This window comes from Poromitra crassiceps, assembly GCF_964638095.1.
Source record: "Poromitra crassiceps genome assembly, chromosome: 2".
NCBI classification, from domain to species: Eukaryota; Metazoa; Chordata; class Actinopteri; order Beryciformes; family Melamphaidae; genus Poromitra; species Poromitra crassiceps.
In genome coordinates this window covers 62,946,584-62,969,971 of record NC_139624.1, presented here as the reverse complement: position 1 = coordinate 62,969,971, position 23,388 = coordinate 62,946,584, and the positions used below count along the sequence as shown (strand labels likewise).

The following is a 23,388-nucleotide window of genomic DNA, read 5'->3' as shown; positions in this document are numbered from 1 at the left end:
CTAATTCTAAAGAAAGTACTAGAAGAAGTAAGAGAAGAGAATGTATCTTATAAGAAAGAGGGAAAGGAAAGGGGAAAGACTCAGAGATGATTATGAGAAAGAAAACATTTTAAAGATAAGAGCAGAAGGGCAACATGCTATAGTATGTACTGTAGAAACTGGGATGAGAACTGCAAAGATGGAGATGAGACAGATAAACAGAGATAGGCTGAGCAGAGAAAGGCTGGCTGCTGGCAGGGAAGATAATCTGGCATTATGGTCAGAAGATGACACAACATGACTCGGCAAATTCCCTCAGTGGCCATTGGTCAGCCAACCTCCCAGCTGAGCTGATGACTTTGTATGTGGGTGTGCGCGTTCGGTTGTTAGCAGTGCATGTCACTGAGTTGTTCCAAATCATTCATTTCTCTCATGTAGCACAAGCCTAGCTGAAACGGTGCCTCCTTGTGGCATCAAGTGACATTACATTTAGTTTGTCAACAATAATAAGAATGATGTGACGTGACAAAACTCTCTCTTCTCTTGCCCCAATGTAGGGAGGGAGGTCAGAGGTCAGGCTCAACTACACAGCAGCACCATTGGAGCTAGTAGGGGTTCAGTGTCTTGCTCAAGGACACTTCAGCAGGGCGGATAGTTTCCTTACTCACCATTGGCTAGTTTTCATATTCTGGAGACAAACCTCTGGCTCAGTTCAGATCAGTTTAGATGTGAACCTTTTATGTTCATCAAAGCAAATTAATTCAGTTGTTTCGTTTACCATGCTGGTTCGTAGATTTAAAGAGCAAATCAACGCTTATACCGCATAATTCAAAACAACTCGGAACTCAGAAGTTTCAACTCTTAGATTTCACACTTCCGACATCATAGATAACTCGGAAAAAACAAGCGCCGACTTGTTGAAACTTAATTGAATGGTTGTCCAATTCTGAATTACAGGTTGGAAATTCTGGTATCATTTCAGAGCTCAGAATTTTTTACTTGCAATTCTGATTTGGATAACCGTTCAATTATTTTTCACTCGTTCAAAATAATTGGAGCTCGTTTTTTCCGAGTTGTCTTGAACGCAACATAAATCACATAAGACGTTTGTTGTCACATTGCAACAACAGCAGGTGTTTTACATCAGCTGTCAAACGCAAAACACCTGCTGATAAAAGAAGTGCAACATGCAGCCCAGTTTCAGCTCATAGAGAGCAGTGCAGCAACAATTATCTGCCATATGTTGTGATTGAGTCTCTGTTTCCTCTCTCCATTTCCACCTCTCTCCCCTGTTCACTCCCCCCCCCCCCCCCCCCCTTCTCCATCATCCTCCTCCTCAGCAGCTCACCCCACCTCTCTTCACTTTCCTCTCTCCTCCATCTCTTCCTCTTGGCCATGGTCTGGTGAACATCTCTCTTCACCACTCAAACACTGTCATTTGTAGCATGACCACCATGAGTTTATGAGCTCATCCAGTGGCTTTTGAAAGGGTTTAAAAGATCTGTGCCAACAATCCACCCAGTTATTCCTGTCCTACACATGAATCACCCACAACGTGACCTATTTATTACGGTACAACTCGATGGGGTCTGCACCGACATGTCTCCTTGTTGCCTTAATTGTTTCTTCCTCTGTGTGTCTGTGTGCAGCCATGGCGGAGTTAGACCTGAGTCTGAGTGATGCCCTGACAGACGTCCCCCAGCCAGGCCCAGTGGAGAGCCTGGTGGAGAGGGACTTTGTGGCTCAGCTGGAGGCCGAGGCCTTCGACGACCAGATTGGGGAGACCGTGGGCAAGACAGACTACATCCCTCTGCTGGACAACGATGACCCCAGAGCAGGTGAGAGGGACGTGTAGGGGAGCATGGTGGTTGGTAACAACAAAGAACTTACATTGCCACGAAGTGAAAGCTAGTAGGTCGTTCCATTGCAACATCAGTGCGCAGCAGAGCTACAGCTCGGCCATTTTGGACCTGAAGGAGACTACCATAATTACGCCAGTAAAACATCCCACCTACAAAGTGCCGTACAAAAGTACCTCTACCAAAATGGCCTGTGTTCTTCCCGGTCATGGTGTGTCTCTCTGTCATGATTCTGTGCTGTTGTCCCATTGGCGCAAGGAGGTGTTTCCGGCCCAAAATGGCAGGAGCACTATTGTCAAAAAAGCGTAATAAGATGCAATGGACTGTTTTCCTTTTGCTGGACAGAAACAGAGTTTCAAACCAGAAGCAAAGGGGAGGATTCTCACCTTCACAACTAATGTTAAGAAGCCCACTTTCTGTCCCCTCTCACTCAGACACTTTTCTGTTTCTGTCGTCAGACACCTGCACAGCCATGAAAAAGTAGCCATGAATTACTTTGCATAGTTGAGACATCAGAAAGAACACTAGCTAACAAGCTAATCCAGTGACATTGGTGAGTCCAGTTGTGAAAATGTCAAGTACTTGCTGTGAAACCTTCTGACTATAGATATGATACAAGTCCCCTAAAACAGTGTGAGAAAATATATACTGCATATACTGTCCGTAGGCACAACATGCGACCAGCTTTTCTCAGCTGCAGTTAGCCAATTAGCATTAAACTGTACCTATTTAAAGCATTAGCAGTTTAAGGTGAGATGATTTTAATTGTCATGCATTTGTTTCTCAAAAATAACAACAGCATTATGTAACAGAGGTCAGAATACAGGACAGGTGACAGGTTATGACAGCTTCAGGGGGGAGAGAAAGAAGACATGAATCCTAACACTGGCATTAGTGGGGAGTCTCCTTATATGGCTTCTGCCTTCTCCTGTCCGGTCATGTCCTCTACTTCTGCTCCTATATATATAACAATGACACCAGGACAGGTGAGAATGGATGGCAGATTTATGGAGTCCCAATCAAATAGAGCAAGAGGATGAGAAAAAACGAGGGATAAGGAGAGAAGTATAGGCAGATAAAACATTGTAAATGAAGCAGGGGAAGCAGCGGAGAGAGAAATGGAGTAAAAGACAGGTCTTGTCCAGGCCAGGGTCAGCCAAGGTAATGAGCTTGACCTTTCTGGACTCTAATCCCATCAACAACTTCCTGTCTGCCTTTCCTTCTTTTCGCCTGGCTTGGCGGTGGATGAGAAGGTGAGCAAAGACAAACAGACAGATAGAGAACGTCAATTTATATTATTTATTTTATTACTTGAGTTACATGTTAATGGGACCCTAACCTAAAATGTAACGTGTGTGTGTGTGTGTGTGTGTGTGTGTGTGTGTGTGTGTGTGTGTGTGTGTGTGTGTGTGTGTGCGCGCGTGCGTGCGTGCGCGCACTGACACACACACACACACACACACACACACACACACACACACACACACACACACACACACACACACACACACACACACACTTGCGGGCATGAGTGCATGCCTGGTCCTGTGCTTGTGTGTGTTGAAGGACAAGGCAAATATTATTATTATGCCTTACAACAATTCAAAATACATACTTCGGCATGCGCTGGGACGCGTCATCAGTGATGTTAGCTGGGGTCGTAAGGTGTTTCGGGTCTCTCAACATCATACACCCTCGCCCAGTAGACCCAGCCGAGGCCGATTAAGACCCCGACCCGCGTCCCGGAAGCAGCCGCTACGGATCAGCCTTCCTACTCTGTAAATCACAAAACTAAATAAAAAGGAAACTTTGTGGAAAACCCCCAAAATACTAGAATTTTAACTGAAACTAAATTAAAACAAATATTTTTCTTAGGAAATAAATAAATACAGCTAGACTACCCAACCCACACTATAAACCAACTAACTCAAAATTTAAATAAAATAAAATGGAAAGCTTCTAATGAAAAATCCCAAACTACAGTATAATAACATACGGTATGTAATAGTTACATGCAGGCTTATTATTGCAGGGTCTCATTCAATTCCCACCCTTGGTTTGATATGATGGGATCATGCATGTTCCAATGAAATGAGTCTTGGGATGAAAGAAGCTCCATATGTTCACTGGTGTAACCCATCCCAGAGTTCATTCACTATTCATGCTGCTTTTCAGCAGCAGGCCAGGTCATCTCAGTCAGTCCTCTGCCATAGGTGTCCCTGAACGACATACGTTTCCCTCTGCGCCTCGCGTCTGAGTCAATCTCCGTAATGAATCCTGAATGGCCATAACTGACTCATAACATCAGACACTGCTCGCCACTTGCTGCCATTTTGGATCTGCCGGGGTGGCGTTCAGCTGCAGGGGCGATAGGGACCTGAAGATTAGCAGAGTTGTCACTGCTTTTGAATTTCCCATCAGCTGAATGGGAACATTTGGGGAGCTGTCTCCCATTTGAGCAACTACTGTCAGAGTGCCTTTGAGCAAGATACTTAGGTCCCACCTGTCCCATTGCATTTGCTCAGTGGCTAAGGTTTGACTCCGAGGTCTAAGTGTACTGTACCCGTGTAACCCGGCCCTTGGCACTACAATCCGAGGCCATTCATGTACATAAGAATGTGTCCCTGGTCAACTTGCCTCGTTAAATAAAAGTAAAAACAAACTCTGGTGTCTGTGGCTCCATAAGCCTGGCTGTGAACCCTTGGTGGCGATTTGGTGATGTGTGATCATCAGCTGTGGTTCACATGTCCTATCGCCCCACACTTGCCATTGTGCAGCAGGGACCACATGAAGGTGAACAGAGTGAAGAAGGAGTCACATGTCCTTGCTTTTATTTTGGGAAGCAACATCAAGCCTGTAGTGGTGGATTCTTGACATCCACTGTCAGAGCTGGGTATGACACAAAAACAACCGCTGGTGCCATACCAATAGTGCCAAACAAAAAAAACAGCATGTACAAAATCATTTATTCTGCTTCTGAATGAAATATGGTCTCACTCAACAAAGGAAAGAATAAATAAATAGGTGGTGTTTGTACTACTGAATGTGTCACATTAGAAGCAGTAGTGTATACCTCAACTATATATACCCACTGGTTGAGCCACTGAACTATACTGACTATACTATAACAACATGTCTCTGATACCTGAACCTACTGTGCTGTGATTAACATTTGATGGATGAAGACCTCACACCAGGATGTCTCCATCTTTATACAGGGTTTCCTCTATACACATCAGATCTTTATACAGGGTTTCCTCTATACACATCAGATCTTTATACAGGGTTTCCTCTATACACATCAGATCTTTATACAGGGTTTCCTCTATACACATCAGATCGCCAATTAGGCCTTGCACCCTTTTAGGTGGAAAACACAAGCCTCTCCCCGTTGACTTCAATGTGAAATAGCACTACCCGAAAAAATATAGAAAAATAACAATCAATCTCGTTTATTAACTCATTGAGTGCCAGCCACTTTTGGAGAACGGACGCTCCCAGTGCCAGAGTTTCAGAGCTTTTTTCAGTGATTTCTCGAGGCCCACAGAATATTGTGTGATATTACTATGTAAACAATGAACACGCAAAAAGAACGATGAGACTCTTTTCTATCATCAGCAAAAACAGGTTTATTGATATCATTTTCCGTTCTTTCGTTATCAGCCGGAGAAGATAGCTTGATTTAACAAAAAGAGCAGTTTTTTTCTAGAAGCTGAGATAATGGCCCTTTTGTGAAATTAAACATTTCAAACACATCACTGACTCTGAAGCTAATTTTCTGATGTAGTCACACCTCAAAAATAATTTCCTTCAATAAAACAGTGAAGGCCAGGGAATTTTGTTTGGCAGAATAATATTTTTAGCTGCAACCAGTGCGCTGCTGGTTGCAGCTTCTTGCTGGTCTTTGCTGCTGGTGGGCATCGGATATTCTGGCTTGCGTTTGCCAACCCTGTCCTGCTGCCTGGGTCTGTCTGGGTCAGTGTTGTGTGCTGCTCTGCGTGCGTGCCCCCCCCCCCCCCGCCCCGCCCCGCCTCAACTGCACACTCCTCCTTATGGGAGGTGGCTCTCTGCTGAGTTTGCTCTGCACTGTGAAGGGTGCGCGACCATCTATGCGCGACATCCAGCTTTTTTACAGCGTTTCCGCGTGTGTTTGTCACCGGCTCCTATGCTTCCAGTTGAGAATAATAAACAACTCCACGGCTGATCATGCGAATGGGCTGTCGCAGCGGGCATGGAGGAGCTCAATTGTGGGAGCAGATTGGCTGCTGCAGGCGCATCTAACGTTAAAACGCTTCATACATATCGATGCATACGGATGCGATGCGATTTCCGTTTCCCCAACGACTTATTCTCTGTTTTTCTCTGCCTTTCTGTTAACCTGGAGAGCACTGTCGCCACCTAAGGGTTCTGTAAAATAGGTTATAGACCTCCAATAGCTACAATAGTTGTACCAGAGATGTATCAGGGATTGATCCACGTCCCACCGTCAAAAAACGCAATTGACGACAATCGTCGTCTTTGGCACTCTACGTCAGTATTTGAATTGACGACAGCTGTCGTCATTGGCACTCAATGAGTTAATGACCCCAAAACACCATGACATGACAATATATTACAACTCGTCTGGCCATAGAATGGGCAAGATACACCGGAAATATGACTTTGACCCATCTAAAATCATGTGACTCATGTCACATGTGACATTCTTTTTTTACAGCCCCGTGACTCGTCAGTGTAGTAGTAGCCGCCAAGTAGCCGGGTATAGTATAGTATAACTGAAATAACATATTTCGTTTTTGGGGGACCTGGCCAAGAAAAGTAGCACAAAGTTAGAGACGCTAGAAACAAACATTAGTTACATTAAATAACATTACTTTTATAGACAAATAAATGGTGCAAAGCACATTTCTCCTACTGCCAGCAAACACGTGCACGACCCAGGGTACAACAAACCACTTTCCCCCGCTGCAGAAAAAGAAAAAGAAAAGAGGAAACACTGTTTATGCATGTGCTATTTTTCTCAGAAAGCTCCTCTATGTAACTGTAGGCAGGCTGCCATTTTGGATCTGCTGCTGCGTTCGGTTGCCATGGTTCACCAGCCTAGTACAGGACACCATGGTTCACCAGCCTGGTACAGGACACCATGGTTCACCAGCCTAGTACAGGACACCATGGTTCACCAGCCTAGTACAGGACACCATGGTTCACCAGCCTAGTACAGGACACCATGGTTCACCAGCCTGGTACAGGACACCATGGTTCACCAGCCTGGTACAGGACACCATGGTTCACCAGCCTGGTACAGGACACCATGGTTCACCAGCCTAGTACAGGACACCATGGTTCACCAGCCTAGTACAGGACACCATGGTTCACCAGCCTGGTAAAGGACACCATGGTTCACCAGCCTAGTACAGGACACCATGGTTCACCAGCCTAGTATAGGACACCATGCTTCACCAGCCTAGTACAGGACACCATGGTTCACCAGCCTAGTACAGGACACCATGGTTCACCAGCCTAGTACAGGACACCATGGTTCACCAGCCTGGTAAAGGACACCATGGTTCACCAGCCTAGTACAGGACACCATGGTTCACCAGCCTAGTACAGGACACCATGGTTCACCAGCCTAGTACAGGACACCATGGTTCACCAGCCTAGTACAGGACACCATGGTTCACCAGCCTGGTACAGGACACTGGTTGTCACTCCAAATCTGTCAAAGTGTCACTCCAGTCGGCTCTCAGGCCCTGGGGACTGTGGGTAGTGGTGTGGCAGGCTTGGACCTCTTCAACCTTCCCACTGGGGCCAACCATACTAAAACTAAATGCACACATCATGTTTCCCTAATGTATTTTGGTAATAAGAATCCACCATAGGGTTATGGTTAATTGTTATAATAATACTTTTCTAATCAGGAAGAAATGGCTTGTCCTAGATTGATTGAACTACTGATCAAAATATACTTGTGGGACATCTCCTTTACATTATTTACATCAACGATTGTCCACTGAACATCTGACTTTCTACAGCTACAGTCATTGATTCTTTATCCATGTGACTAGTGATAGACTGGAGAATGGTACAGAAAAGATGACTAGTGATAGACTGGAGAATGGTACAGAAAAGACAAAAAGCCAGTCGAGGTTTGAGTGATGAACAAAAATGTGTGTGTGTGTGTGTGTGTGTGTGTGTGTGTGTGCGCGCGTGCGTGCGTGCGTGCGTGTGTATGCATGCTGGATGTAGGAAGGATCAGCATTGGCAACTCAGTTTGAAAGGATTCAGACAGGGCTGGCAATGACAAGCGGACAAGATCTGCCGGTTTTATGTCTGTATGTGAGTGTGTGTGTGTGTGTGTGTGTGTGTGTGTGTGTGTGTGTGCGTGCGTGTGCGTGCGTGTGCGTGTGCCTGCGTGTGTGTGTGTGTGTGTGTGTGTGTGTGTGTGTGTGTGTGTGTATACTACTAGTATGTATTGGCTAAATAAAGTGCAGTGATTCAGCAGTTGGTTGGTTGGAGTCACACAGTGCCTCCTCCTTCGGCATCCTGGAGTGACAGCACGCAGTATCTGCCCTCCTGTCATGTCTGTTGCCCTCTGCCTGCCCCTGACTGACCCCTACTGGCACATACTGCTATTAATTGACATACTGCTATTAACTGGCACATACTGGTATTAGTAGTAGTAGGTACCGTAAATTCCGGACTATAAGCCGCACCTTTTTTCCCATTTTTTGGCCTTTTTTGGCCCCTGCGGCTTATATAACGGTGCGGCTTATCTATGGATTTTTTCAAAAAAAAAAAAAAAAATCTCTCTTTTTTAGCACTCTTTCTAACTATAAAGCCACTTCTGCTTTAATTTCCTCTCTTGCCCTCTTTTCACCACACTGTATGACACTGTATGACACTGTATGACACTGTATGACACTGTGTGCACTGTAAATAACAACACAGGTGGTGTTGTGTTATGTTGTTTTGTTGAAATGTTAATAAATGGGAGCATTACATATGGTAATTAAACATTAAAACACAAAAAAAAAAAAAAAAAAAAAACCCATTAAAACACCCGCGGCTTATAGTCCGGTGCGGCTTATATAAGAAAAAAATAGTCAACTTTGAAGGTGCGGCTTATACACCGGTGCGCCTTATAGTCCGGAATTTACGGTACTTTATTGTCAACGTGGGGAAATTAGTTTCCGGTAGAAAAATCATTGTTGGCGGCGTTATGCATCCAGCACTTGAACAGGGCAGTCGCTTTTCTTTCTCGCCCTCCCTTATCTCCCTTCTTTCCCTCTGCCTGCAACAACACCCAGAGCAAACTTGGATTCGTCTCATCATCCACCCCCCCCCCCCCCCCCTCTCCCTCTTCCTCCGATACATTCCATCTGGCGCTGATGACAGCGAGCCACTTGCGATGTTTGAGGAGCTAGTGCAATGGTGGCGCTGCGCACGCGGCGACCCGGCTGAGGGCAGTAGATGGTCTTTTGGAATCTGTATGTAACCCACTGTATTTGAATGCAAGAATGTCGAATTGCAGTGGTACATCAATTCTAGGTTATGGAGACTGGCTGTACTTTTTTTAAACACTCTGATGGAAGGAATAAGACAAGATCCAATGAGCCACGTTTTACCCTTTATCTAAAGGATTAATGGTGGTGATATGCACAAGAAATTTGTACAACACTGACCTAACAGAGGCCAGAAAGGAAAATAATAAACAAATAAAATGGATATCCAAACCTTTTTTCTTTGTGTGCACTCAGTTCAATAAAATAATAATTGTTCCACTCCTACCACTACTACCAGGGATCAATGTTCATGGGCAGGAAGGGGGGGGGGGGGTGTTGGTATGGGCGACGACAGGTGGTTGGTGTAGTTGGGCGTGGATCCGTGCTCTCTCAGTTCAGAATGGGGTGTACAAAAAACCAGTCTGCATAGAAAATGTACAGAACGACCAATAAATCATCATGACTTAACCGTAATAACACTGTTAACTATGTTAACATTCAATACAGCAGCATACATTTACAGTAACTGCATCTGCTTCAGAAATGTGGACAACACCCATAACATTCAATATAAATCAATAAAATAATAATACAGAAATATGTTATTCCATCAGCAACATTCAATAGAGCACCATAGAATTATTGCACTGTATCTGCTGAATTACAACTGTGTAGTTTCAATGTGTATATACATACTAGTATTGTTTACACCGTGGAATACATTCATATTGTCATGCCATTGAACATTCTTCTCCCCCTTCCCCGTGAATGCATCAATTTATGTTAATTCAGACGGAGCTAGTTTGCTAGGTGCTAACTCACCAGGACTCTTCTCTCTCTCCTCTCGTGCAACGAGATGAACGATCTTCTCCTCCCGTTTCCACTTCGGAGCTATGTGGCAAACATGAATAAATTATGAATACGGTAGTCCTCCGATATCCTGACTGGTTTATTTGCACTATTCGTTCGCCCCGCGCTCAATAAAAGCCGCGAAGACTGACTCACCGGAATCCTCTTGTTTATTTCTGTCAGGTAGACTAGCGTCAATCCTCCTTTGTATCGTCTTTCTCCGTCTCCAGTCCGGATCTTCTTCTTGTATCTAAGTCTTTATTTCTTCTCAAGCATCTATATTTTACTTCTCAAATCATTTCTCTCTTCTGTCTATGACTGACTTCCACCAAAAAAAATGGACTCAGCCAGGCCGCTCTGTCTCTTCTGTCGCGTGTCCCGATGACATCACTGCCCGTCGCACCAGTGTTGCCTTCAGGGGGTGCCCGTCGCACCAGTGTTGCCTTCAGGGGGTGTCAGAAATAGCGGCCGTGAGATAGCATGGGCTACATGTACATAATGCAACAAATGTTTATGTATTGTATAATATTGAAGTGTGCCTTATTACTTTTTCAAACTAGTAATAATGTATCTCAATTCTGAAGTGTGCCTTCATTACTACTATCAAATTAGTAATGATGTTGTAATTTCCACTACTGTCTGATGTGAACCAAAGTGCCCTTCTGGGACATGTATTAAACTGATTGATTGATTGATTGATTTGATTGTTACATCAAAACAGTCACAGCACATGGAAAACAAACATAACATCAACAGATCACAGAGTTCAACTAAGTGACTCGAATTTGAGGGTTTGACCTTTTACCGTTCAGGGATTTAATCACCTGTGGTATGAATGAATTTGAGGGTTTGACCTTACCGTTCAGGGATTTAATCACATGTGGTACAGTATGAATGATTGTTTAGACCTGTTTTTTGAAAAGGCTGGCTAGTGGCTACTGAAACCTACGCCCAGAAGGTAGCAGCAGGTCGAAGGCTGTGCACAGAGGGTGGTTGGGGTCAGAGATGGTTTTCTCTTCTTTATTGAGAGACGTGGATCTGTAACTGTTTTCTAGACTGGTCAGTGTGAAGCCCAGCAGTTTGCTAGCGATGATTACAAGGTTTCTTTCTGTGCTTCTGTTGCGTTCAGAAAACTTAACTAACTGGTATTAACTGGCACATACTGCTATTAACTGGCACAACCACTGAGGGCATGCACACATTCGTACAACAGCTCTAGCATGCTTGCCGGCGTCAGTGAATTGCATTTAATTTCAGCTAGGGATGCACCGATATGAAAATTTTGGCCGATACGGACGATAACTGATAATAACATTGCTGTTATAGCCGATAACCGATATTTACCAATGTCCATATGATCTGTGTAAAAACACATTTCTATGATAATCAATTTTTGTACACACTGAAAAACACATGTAAAGACTGTGAGTTTGAAAATGTTATGCATTTCTTTATTTCCAAAACATGTAGAAGAGCCCATAAATCATAGATTTACCGCGTTGTTTCCTCTCAATGTGAACATTTTGGCTGATACTATAACTGATATTAACATTGCAACATCAGGCCGATGCGGATACTGTATGTTAAAAAATGCCTAACATCAGCTGATATATCGTGCATCCCTAATTTCAGCCAAACAGTAATAGGCGCCATCATGCCGTCATATTTCCACGTTATAAATCAATGTACAGTTTGATTTTTCTATCCCATCAAGCCATTAGCAGTTGGAAGGATGCTAATGTGTTTACTTGTTTTTTGTGCGTGTGTGTGTGTGTGTGTGTGTGTGTGTGTGTGTTCAGACGCGGGTGCTGCGTTGGAGAATGGAGAGCAGGAGGCTCAGGGGGTACAAAAGCCTGGTAAGAGATTTCCCACAATTCCCTCTGTCTCCGGTCGGTCTGGTCACCCTCATCCAATCATTTTGTCTTATTTTGACTTCTCGTCTTTATTATCTTCTTTACTTCCTTCTTGTTCTTCACCTCAGTTCACGTTTGTTTGCTGTGTGTGTGTGTGTGTGTGTGTGTGTGTGTGTGTGTGTGTGTGTGTGTGTGTGTGTGTGTGTGTGTGTGTGTGTGTGTGTGTGTGTGTGTGTACCCTCTGTATTAGTTTAGTCAACCATGGTGTTTCAGAGCACGATGTGACTGCTGCTCTTGAATATAGCTCATTTCCTCTTGAGTTGTGCAGACTGGGGCTTTTAGCTGAAGAGAGTGTGGCTTGGAAGTAATGCTAAGTTTAGCCACTGGCCACATCCTTGCTGTGTATGGTTGGTTTGCTTTAAACAGTGCAGTGAAAAGGACTGCCCCATGACAAAAGTCCATGCTTTGCACCATGCTTTCGTCACCGCTCAACCCAGCCAAGTCTCGGCCAAGGTGCTGGAAAAATAACTAGAGTTACAAATATAAAAGGAATTTCCGCACACTTGAATCTGTACAGATTTCACATTTATTATGATAAGCTTTCGGTCGACAAGACCTTCATCAGAGCATACAGATCACAAATGACAGGCAGGCTAAAGGCCGTTTCACACCGGTCCGGATTTTCGCGCGAATATTCGGCACGGAGATTTGGAACAAAATGTTTTAATGAGTTGCAATTGAACCTTGCACACCGAGGCGGAACATTCGTGCGGGGGTTTATTTTTCCGCACGGACTTTGACTTCGGCGGATTTTCGGATGCGGCAAGATACGTTTGACCAATGAAATCCTTTATTTACAACTGACGTCACATTGTAGTATGGAGCTGCGCTGCTGTTTGGCATGGTGATGATTAAATTTGTGTTCATAGCCTACTGTAACGTTACAGGCTATCTGCCTTCCTAGCGTGAACGTCCCCCCCAGTTTCGTCGTTTGTTTACAAACACTGATCCCTCGTATATCGTGATTTTTTTTTAAAGCAAAATACGGTAAACAAAATAAATTACATGAAAATGCTCACCTCAAACACACTGCAAGAGTCGATAGGTTTGCGGTAGTTTGTGTGTTTCCTCATTATGTGAGGGGCTATCATCCCATCCCCAACAGAGCCTCAAATTGCTCAACTCCCATTCTGAAATACTGCCTGAAGCGACTGTGATACCGGCGCAGCTCCTGGACCAGCTGATGAAACTCGCCATGTTCTGTGCGCCTCTCTAAAATTGGGTGAACCCAGAACCTTCTTTTCCTCTTTCTCGTTTGTTTTCTCAGCAAAATGAGGAGCAGGTCATCATCACTGCTACTACTACTGCTTGACTCCATCGTGGTCTCTGCTCACTGTTTTTCCGCAGACGGAAAATTAACGTGGGAATGCGAATAATTCGCACCCGCACCTGTGTGTATAGTTTGCAATGTGGAAAATCTGCACAAAATATCGCATCGCATTTCGCAACGCATTCCGCACCGCACCAGTGAGAAACGGCCTTAAGACTCCTGCTCTGATCATCAGCAGTATGCCGAACACCTGTGCACACTCAGGTAGAAGCAACACCTTCTGGGAATTGTAGTTTTTGGTTTTTGTAGTTCTCAGGCTGTGAGTCCCACTGAAGGGACCTACCAGACTAACTGAAAAAAAGTGTAACACAGGGAATACAGAAAAACAAAGAAACAATCATAAAGCATATTACAGTAAAGTGCCACAAAAAAACAAATATCACAGGTATAGAAAATACCTTAAATTTTTATCAAAGTAAGATAAAAAACTAAATATCAAGAGTAGAGCAGGGAGCTATGAAAGGATTTCATTTGTCAGGCCTCCTACTCTACACAAGAAAGAAAGAATTAGTGAACAAGACAAGAACAGAAGAAACATCCTGATCTACAGCATAACACTCATGTCAAAATCCTCATTAAGGCCAGTGGGTTCTAAAGCATTTAAGGTATCAATCCAGAAGAGCTTTTGATATTTACCGTAAATTCCGGACTATAAGCCGCACCTTTTTTCCCGTTTTTTGGCCTTTTTTGGCCCCTGCGGCTTATATAACGGTGCGGCTTATCTATGGATTAAAAAAAAAAAAAAAAAAAAAAAATCTCTCTTTTTTAGCACTCTTTCTAACTATAAATCCACTTCTGTTTTAATTTCCTCTCTTGCCCTCTTTTCACCACACTGTATGACACTGTATGACACTGTATGACACTGTGTGCACTGTAAATAACAACACAGGTGGTGTTGTGTTATGTTGTTTTGTTGAAATGTTAATAAATGGGAGCATTACATATGGTAATTAAACATTAAAACACAAAAAAAAAAAAAAAAAAAAAAACATTAAAACACCCGCGGCTTATAGTCCGGTGCGGCTTATATAAGAAAAAAATAGTCAACTTTGCAGGTGCGGCTTATACACCGGTGCGCCTTATAGTCCGGAATTTACGGTAGTTTTTTATCTTACTTTGATAAAAATTTTAGGTATTTTCTATACCTGTGATATTTGTTTTTTTGTGGCACTTTACTGTAATATGCTTTATGATTGTTTCTTTGTTTTTCTGTATTCCCTGTGTTACACTTTTTTTCAGTTAGTCTGGTAGGTCCCTTCAGTGGGACTCACAGCCTGAGAACTACAAACACCAAAAACTACAATTCCCAGAAGGTGTTGCTTCTACCTGAGTGTGCACATGATCAGAGCAGGAGTCTTAGCCTGCCTGTCATTTGTGATCTGTATGCTCTGATGAAGGTCTTGTCGACCGAAAGCTTATCATAATAAATGTGAAATCTGTACAGATTCAAGTGTGCGGAAATTCCTTTTATATTTGTCATGTTGTCACTCTACAAGGCAGAAATGAGACACTCCTAAATAGATTCACTGACACTCTAAAGCTGTGAGATTCAGTACTTCATTGTGTAGGATTTGTGTAGGACAGATGTTGTGTAGGATTTGTGTAGGACATGTTGTGTAGGATTTGTGTAGGACAGATGTTGTGTAGGATTTGTGTAGGACATGTTGTGTAGGATTTGTGTTGGACATGTTGTGTAGGATTTGTGTAGGACATGTTGTGTAGGATTTGTGTAGGACATGTTGTGTAGTATTTGTGTAGGACATGTTGTGTAGGATTTGTGTAGGACAGATGTTGTGTAGGATTTGTGTAGGACAGATGTTGTGTAGGATTTGTGTAGGACATGTTGTGTAGGATTTGTGTAGGACATGTTGTGTAGGATTTGTGTAGGACATGTTGTGTAGGATTTGTGTAGGACATGTTGTGTAGGATTTGTGTAGGACATGTTGTGTAGGATTTGTGTAGGACATGTTGTGTAGGATTTGTGTAGGACATGTTGTGTAGGATTTGTGTAGGACATGTTGTGTAGGATTTGTGTAGGACATGTTGTGTAGGATTTGTGTAGGACATGTTGTGTAGGATTTGTGTAGGACATGTTGTGTAGGATTTGTGTAGGACATGTTGTGTAGGATTTGTGTAGGACAGATGTTGTGTAAGATTTGTGTAGGACAGATGTTGTGTAGGATTTGTGTAGGACATGTTGTGTAGGATTTGTGTAGGACATGTTGTGTAGGATTTGTGTAGGACATGTTGTGTAGGATTTGTGTAGGACATGTTGTGTAGGATTTGTGTAGGACATGTTGTGTAGGATTTGTGTAGGACAGATGTTGTGTAGGATTTGTGTAGGACAGATGTTGTGTAGGATTTGTGTAGGACATGTTGTGTAGGATTTGTGTAGGACATGTTGTGTAGGATTTGTGTAGGACATGTTGTGTAGGATTTGTGTAGGACATGTTGTGTAGGATTTGTGTAGGACATGTTGTGTAGGATTTGTGTAGGACATGTTGTGTAGGATTTGTGTAGGACAGATGTTGTGTAGGATTTGTGTAGGACATGTTGTGTAGGATTTGTGTAGGACATGTTGTGTAGGATTTGTGTAGGACATGTTGTGTAGGATTTGTGTAGGACATGTTGTGTAGGATTTGTGTAGGACATGTTGTGTAGGATCTGTGTAGGACAGATGCAGAATGTGCTTTTGCATAATCATGCATGAATACTGTATGAATGCTCGTTGATCAACCCTATTGAGTCCAGATTTTCTCAAGTTGTTTCCCAGATTATATCTATTGAGGTATTTTTAATGAATGGCATAACAACAAGCCCATTGAAACTCAATGACCCATTTGTCCCTTGTAATTAAGCAGTTCTATTGTTGCCTGTAATGTGAGTAGATTCTTGGAGTGTTATCTCAGTGTTAACATAATAGAGGTAATTAGTTGCAGACTGGAGATGCAGCTCTGTCTGTAGAGAGGAATATTAATTATGGCTAATGAACACATTCTCCTTTTGGTGTGTGTGTGTGTGTGTGTGTGTGTGTGTGTGTGTGTGTGTGTGTGTGTGTGTGTGTGTGTGTGTGTGTGTGTGTGTGTGTGTGTGTGTGCGTGCGTGCGTGCGTGCGTGTGTGTGTGTGCGTGCGTGCATGTGAATTTTCTATATCGGGGTGTGTGCGCGTGCATGCGTGTGTGCTCCTATGTGTGGTATATTTTGGAATCAGCTCTCATTTTACTTCCTTTTTTCCAAGTCTGGTCTTCTTCTCCCGATATACTTTTCATTTTTTATATATATTTTTTTACTTTTCATGTTGTCAATGTCATCACGCAGTCTTCCCATTTCAAAGCTGTGCATGTCATAGCAGAGAGAGGATTTTGCATGAGGGGGATGAATTAGCACGCATATTCTGCTCCACTGACAAGAAGACACAATTCCCACAACTACACATGATATTAACTCAGTGCAACATGTTGTGCATAATCATGTCCCACAGTTAGAGTCAATTCACCTTCAAGGTTTGTCAGAAAGTTAGAATACTACAGTACCAGCATTACTATACTGTAGCAACAAGAACGGCTACTAATACTACTTCTACTACATGACCTAGTATCAATGACAGGGGAGGGTGTGTGTCTGTGTGTGTGTGTGTGTGTGAGAGAGAGAGAGAGAGAGAGAGAGAGAGAGATACAGTAAACTGCAGGCCAGAGATCTCAAGCAAAAGCATTGACAAATTCGTAACCGAGCCCTCTGTCTAAAAAATAGACAAAATGTGACAGGTTTTTCATATTTTGAACTACTGTATAATCAATCTCCACTCCCTGTGTTGAAAGTGAATTGACCACAGCTGAATGAAATACGTGCATGCTTGGCCTTGGCACGCTCGTGTTGTTGTCTTTGACAGCGGAAGACTTTGGGCCTTAAACACGCTGGCATTACCTTGGCAGCGCCACGCGGCTCGGCACGGCGTCAACAACGGACCAGTCGTAAAAAAAGATGGCAGCAGGGCTTGAAATCAACACTTGCTCTCGGCTAAATGCTGGTCTATCAAATGTCTGGCATGACTTCACACACAAAAATATCAGGAGTGCCTCCTCCACCCATAAAATAGAGTGAGTCCATGTGGAAGCTTATTCATGTCATGAATAAATCCATCTCAGTCTTGTAGGGGAGGAGACAGGTGGCAGACTTGATTGGCAAAAGAGTTAGCGTCGTGTCGTGGATGGGAGCCTCCTGTTTTCGGGTCAATACAAACTGCAGACGCTAATGTTGACCTTTAGACACCGTGTGCCATGGAGGATAATATAATGCTATCCTTTAGACACCGTGTGCCATGGAGGATAATGCTATCCTTTAGACACAGTGTGCCATGGAGGATAATATAATGCTATCCTTTAGACACCGTGTGCCATGGAGGATAATGCTATCCTTTAGACACCGTGTGGCATGGAGGATAATGCTATCCTTTAGACACCGTGTGCCATGGAGGATAATGCTATCCTTTAGACACCGTGTGCCATGGAGGATAATATAATGCTATCCTTTAGACACCATGTACCATGGAAGATAATGCTATCCTTTAGACACCGTGTGGCATGGGGGATAATGCTATCCTTTAGACACCGTGTGCCATGGAGGATAATAAAATGCTATCCTTTAGACACCATGTGCCATGGAAGATAATGCTATCCTTTAGACACCGTGTGCCATGGAGGATAATATAATGCTATCCTTTAGACACCATGTGCCATGGAGGATAATGCTATCCTTTAGACACCGTGTGCCATGGAGGATAATGCTATCCTTTAGACACCGTGTGGCATGGAGGATAATGCTAACCTTTAGACACCGTGTGCCATGGAGGATAATGCTAACCTTTAGACACCGTGTGCCATGGAGGATAATGCTATCCTTTAGACACCGTGTGGCATGGAGGATAATGCTATCCTTTAGACACCGTGTGCCATGGAGGATAATGCTATCCTTTAGACACCGTGTTTCTGTGTATGGTCCTATCAGCAGGCTGCCATCTTTCTGTGTATGGTCCATTGAGATATGAGTTGGAGCCATGGTGGGGATGGATGTTAATCAGCCGTCTGTTGGCATGTTCACTGCATGACCGTCAGGCTGGCTGGCTGGCTGTTTGCATGACTGTTACCGTGGTTACAGAACACTGTGTGTGTGTGTGTGTGTGTGTGTGTGTGTGTGTGTGTGTGTGTGTGTGTGTTGTGTGCGACTGTGCATACCTGTGTGCCCGTGTGTATAAGAGCGAGAATATCTTCCAATTCAGATCCACCAGAACAATGCATCAGTAGAAAGCAGAGTGCGTTTTTCCATGTGATGCATTTATTTCCTGTTATACATTGCTTCACCTATTTGCTCGACTCAAACACAGTAGGCTATCCTAACTTGACCATAGGTTATTGATTACACACAAGAATAGTAGAGTTTTAAAAGCAAGTCTCTGTTTAACCTTCACAGCAATGGGGATCTTAAATAAAGATAAAGATAAAGAAGATAAAGCAGGTGTTATAGTATATAATGAGTCCACGGAGCCGTGGAAGACGACACTGTTAGGTGTTATATAATCCTGTGTTGTTGAGTAGAGCCACGGTAGTGCGGTTTGCAGCGGGTCTACTTTAGTAGACGCAGCATCTGGCCTTGTCTAGGTGCGCTGGATCCATTCATCATTGTTATTCCACTAGACCCCAGGAGAGAGGATGCAGCCAGCCGCTATAAGTAGAAACTGGGTCAGAGAATTGAACATGTAAGCTGAATACAGTACTGACAGAACAAATGCAGTGTGTGTGTGTGTGTGTGTGTGTGTGTGTGTGTGTGTGTGTGTGTGTGTTCTGAGATGCTGCATGATACCTTTGACGCATGAGGCCACTGCATGGTACAGTATAGAATATCTTTTGGAATATTTGACCCATGCAAGGTGCGCTTGTTTTATCTTGCGGGACACTCAAACAGCCTCTACGCTGGACACTTTCCCTTCAACACAAGACAAAACAAGCGCGTCTCATGTCGGTCAAGTATGTGAAATGTGCTTTGACAGTGTTAGATGTATTGTAGTGGTTTTTGGAAAAAGCTATACTAACCTGCTGTCTTCCTCTTCCTCCCGTATCCCCTCCTCCCTCCCTTCTTTTCCTTTCTGACCCTCTATGGATGCTCTCCTTTCTTTCTTGCTCTCTCTCCATGTCCCCATATCTTTCGCCATCATTTTTTTAATCTCTTCTCTCTTTCCGAATACACCTTATTTGGTTGATACTCATTTTATGTTTTGCTCGCCTATGACTTCCTCTAAACTTATCTTCCTCTCGTTCTCTCACTTCTTCTCTCATCTCTTTTTTTACCATTCCTCTTCTCCTCTCCGCTCTTCTTCTTCTCCCCCTCTCCTCCTTTCCAAATCCCCATGCTTCAGAGGACTAGAACCCGCCTCCTTGGCCATGCCGACTGTCAATCAGCTGTGCTTCCGCTTTTCTGCACCTTTTCCCTCTCCCTAGTGGTTGACTAAAATAATACAGAACATGTACACACACACACACACACACACACACACACACACACACACACACACACACACACACACACACACACACACACACACACACACACACACACAATTGAGTAGGCTAAGGTTGTCATTGCCTGCTCAGTTACAGTTGAAGTACATTTTCTTTCTGTCCACATTTTCCAACAAAATGCTTGCAGTCTCTTTCTGGTTCTCTCTAATCTTACAGATTCACAATCAGAAATGATTTATTATGATGAGTACATTTTTGTTTCCAAAGCCTTTTTTTAGCACTGGATATGAATTGGATATGATACAAGTCAACATAAATGTATGCAATATTTACAAGCACACTTAAACAGACCAAAATGAATCAAAGTAAACAATCATGCGCATGCATGCACACATCTCATCCTCTCTCACTCTCATACTGAAGCAGACAGTACACCATTCATAAGTTCATGTCCTCAGACACATGCGACACACACACACACACACACACACACACACACACACACACACACACACACACACACACACACACACACACACCTACACACACACACACACACACACACACACACACACACACACACACACACACACACACACACCTACACACACACACACACACACACACACACACACACACACACACACACACACACACACACACACACACACACTCACATACAGACATAAAACCGGCAGATCTTGTCCGCTTGTCATTGCCAGCCCTGTCTGAATCCTTTCAAACTGAGTTGCCAATGCTGATCCTTCCTACATCCAGCATGCATACACACGCACGCACGCACGCGCGCACACACACACACACACACACACACACACACACACACACACACACACACACACACACACACACACACACACACACACACACACACACACACACACACACACACACACACATACACACACTCTGCTTCCCAGCCCAGTACAATCTGTGTCTCTGTAATGAAATACTTTTCAACACTTCAACCATTTTTGTTCATCACTCAAACCTCGACTGGCTTTTTGTCTTTTCTGTACCATTCTCCAGTCTATCACTAGTCATCTTTTCTGTACCATTCTCCAGTCTATCACTAGTCACATGGATAAAGAATCAATGACTGTAGCTGTAGAAAGTCAGATGTTCAGTGGACAATCGTTGATGTAAATAATGTAAAGGAGATGTCCCACAAGTATATTTTGAGTTATTTGGTTCCATTTCACTGCAGTAAATAAAGTTACTTTGTAGTTGTCTCTACTCCACAGATGTTTCTCAGCACCTCACCTCTGCATTTTGTTTTTGTCTCATATTAATCTTATCTCCTTCACAATTAACAATGCTGTGTCTTTGTTGGTATATTGCATCTTTATGTATGTAATTAATTTAGTCAAGCAATCATCTCAGTTGACTTGTTGGCATCCTTCATTACAATGATAGTAGTGAGCTAATGCATTGACTTGCAATAAGTACCCATTGGTTTCAATGGGCCTCATTCATAGAAAGTCTTGATCTAAAAATGTACTTGCAAATACTCTGTCTGGCATCCATCTTTTTCTTTTGCTTGCCTGTTCTTTGTTCTTTCATTCAAGAAGCATGTGTGAGGTCAGATAAAGACGTTCCTACTGTGCTTAGAGAGTTGTATTCTTTATTCAAACTCACTCTAAGTACTTACAGTCTTATTTAAGCTTATATAGGCCAGCGGGGGACGGTCCAGAGGGAGAAAGGTGACTGGGCCGGTATACTCAGAGCAATCTAGTAAGAGAGTGGCGCCAGCGGAGGTCCAAAATGCGTAACTCAGAATAGCCAGGAATGAGGCTCGCACTACATTTGAATGCTAAAATAAAACTGATAATATACAATTTGATTCGTTAAATGCCTGATCCTTTCAAAGTACATCACAAACTGTCAATTTTGCAGCAACTCGACAGCGCTGCTTAATTCAGAACCTTACTTCCGGGAACTCTTGAGAGTAAAAAAAACTGGTCCATTGGAGTGAATGGAGATGTCACAACTCTTCTATTATACACTCTGGGTATACTGTATCACAGCCATGCGACAGCCGCACACTCCCAGATGTGTTCAGTGGTATCATTAAACTGGCACCATAACACACCTATCAAATGACCATATTGTGCAAGAAGACAAACTCAAATCAAAAGAGATTTCTATATTGCTGGCCTGCCAAACACAATTGGAGCAATACACACTTAAAAAAAATATATTAATTTTTTCACGCACTTCCAACAACAACAACACTTATATTTTCTATACAGTATGACGTTTTGTGGCTCTCTCACCATGGCCTGTCCCCCTTTCCATTAGTGCCTTGTGTTTGCACACAACCCTTAATTCAGCACAACCTATTAATCAACACAAGTGGCATTCATCATCGGATATGCCGGAAGGAAAGCACAAAATCAAGGGATTGTGCATGTTCCATGACTATATATAGATGTGTATATATTTTCTTCTTCCCTTTTGCCACTTTTCACAAGTACAAAAGTAATTCAAATTTAAGGGGGGGGGGGGGGGGTAGTGAATGAGGCCCAATGAGTTTCTGTGGCATGCTAACAAAGCTAACAAACAGTTTCTAGTGTTTTTTTTTTTTTTCACAATGTGACAACTTATTGGACAAAGATTTTTTTTTCCAGTTTTTTCAAGGTGTGATTTTAATATTTGTGCTGTGGTCATTAGCACAGTTCCCCCTGTCTCTGCATTTACACAGAACGTCTGATTTGTAACTCTTTGTGACACACATCTGATCTTCTCATAGCTGTATAAATAGAGACAACATAATAATGATATTGATCCCCATAAAGAAGTGATCTTTTCTCTTGGCCCCCTCCACAGTCAGGTCCGAGGTCATGGGGCTTGAATCTGGGTCTATTTGACCGATGATCTCCGTACTGCCCAACATATACCCAGATGTTTTTCTGTTTAGGCGCTTATAAAAGCCCATATTGGCTGGGCACCATAAATGGCGCAGCGCACTCAAATAAACACATCAATCAATATAAAAGATCACACATTTTGTCACAACGGGTTAAAATTCAGTTTTTCTGCTTCTTGTGAGTTCAGCCTCTTCTGTCTGTTTGTGTCGGATCTCAGTCTAAATGGTATTTTTCTTAGCGTGTCCTTTTTATAGACTTACCTCTCTCTCTGTTTGTCCGCCTGCACCTTGTGCTAATAAACCCAATAACACACACTTCCCTGGCTTTGGGCATCTCTTTCTTTTTCTAACAAACCTGAACTAAAGCTCTTGTCAAATCTGTAATCGCTCTCTCCTATTTCTTCCCCTTGCAGCCTTTTATATGATGTGTTCTATTATCTCCTTCAGATGTTCTTATGCTTTCTCAGTGGCTTCTAAAGGAGCGAGATGCTTACCGTACTCATTGTGGCTGTAACCTTTGGAGGCGGTGGGTTTTTAGTATAGTGTAAAGCTTG

At 43.1% G+C, this 23,388-nt stretch overlaps 1 protein-coding gene across 1 annotated transcript in view; it reads left to right on the top strand.

Moving 5' to 3' along the window:
* Positions 1–1,630: 1,630 nt before the first annotated feature.
* The window catches only part of LOC310800100 (uncharacterized protein), a gene marked incomplete at both ends in the record, with an annotated part of 199,221 nt that continues 177,463 nt past the window's right edge, over positions 1,631–23,388 (top strand). The window contains 2 exons of the mRNA XM_083662677.1: positions 1,631–1,817; positions 11,992–12,048. Of these exons, the coding sequence (XP_083518803.1) occupies positions 1,631–1,817; positions 11,992–12,048 (244 nt within the window). The remainder of the gene's footprint in view (positions 1,818–11,991; positions 12,049–23,388) is intronic.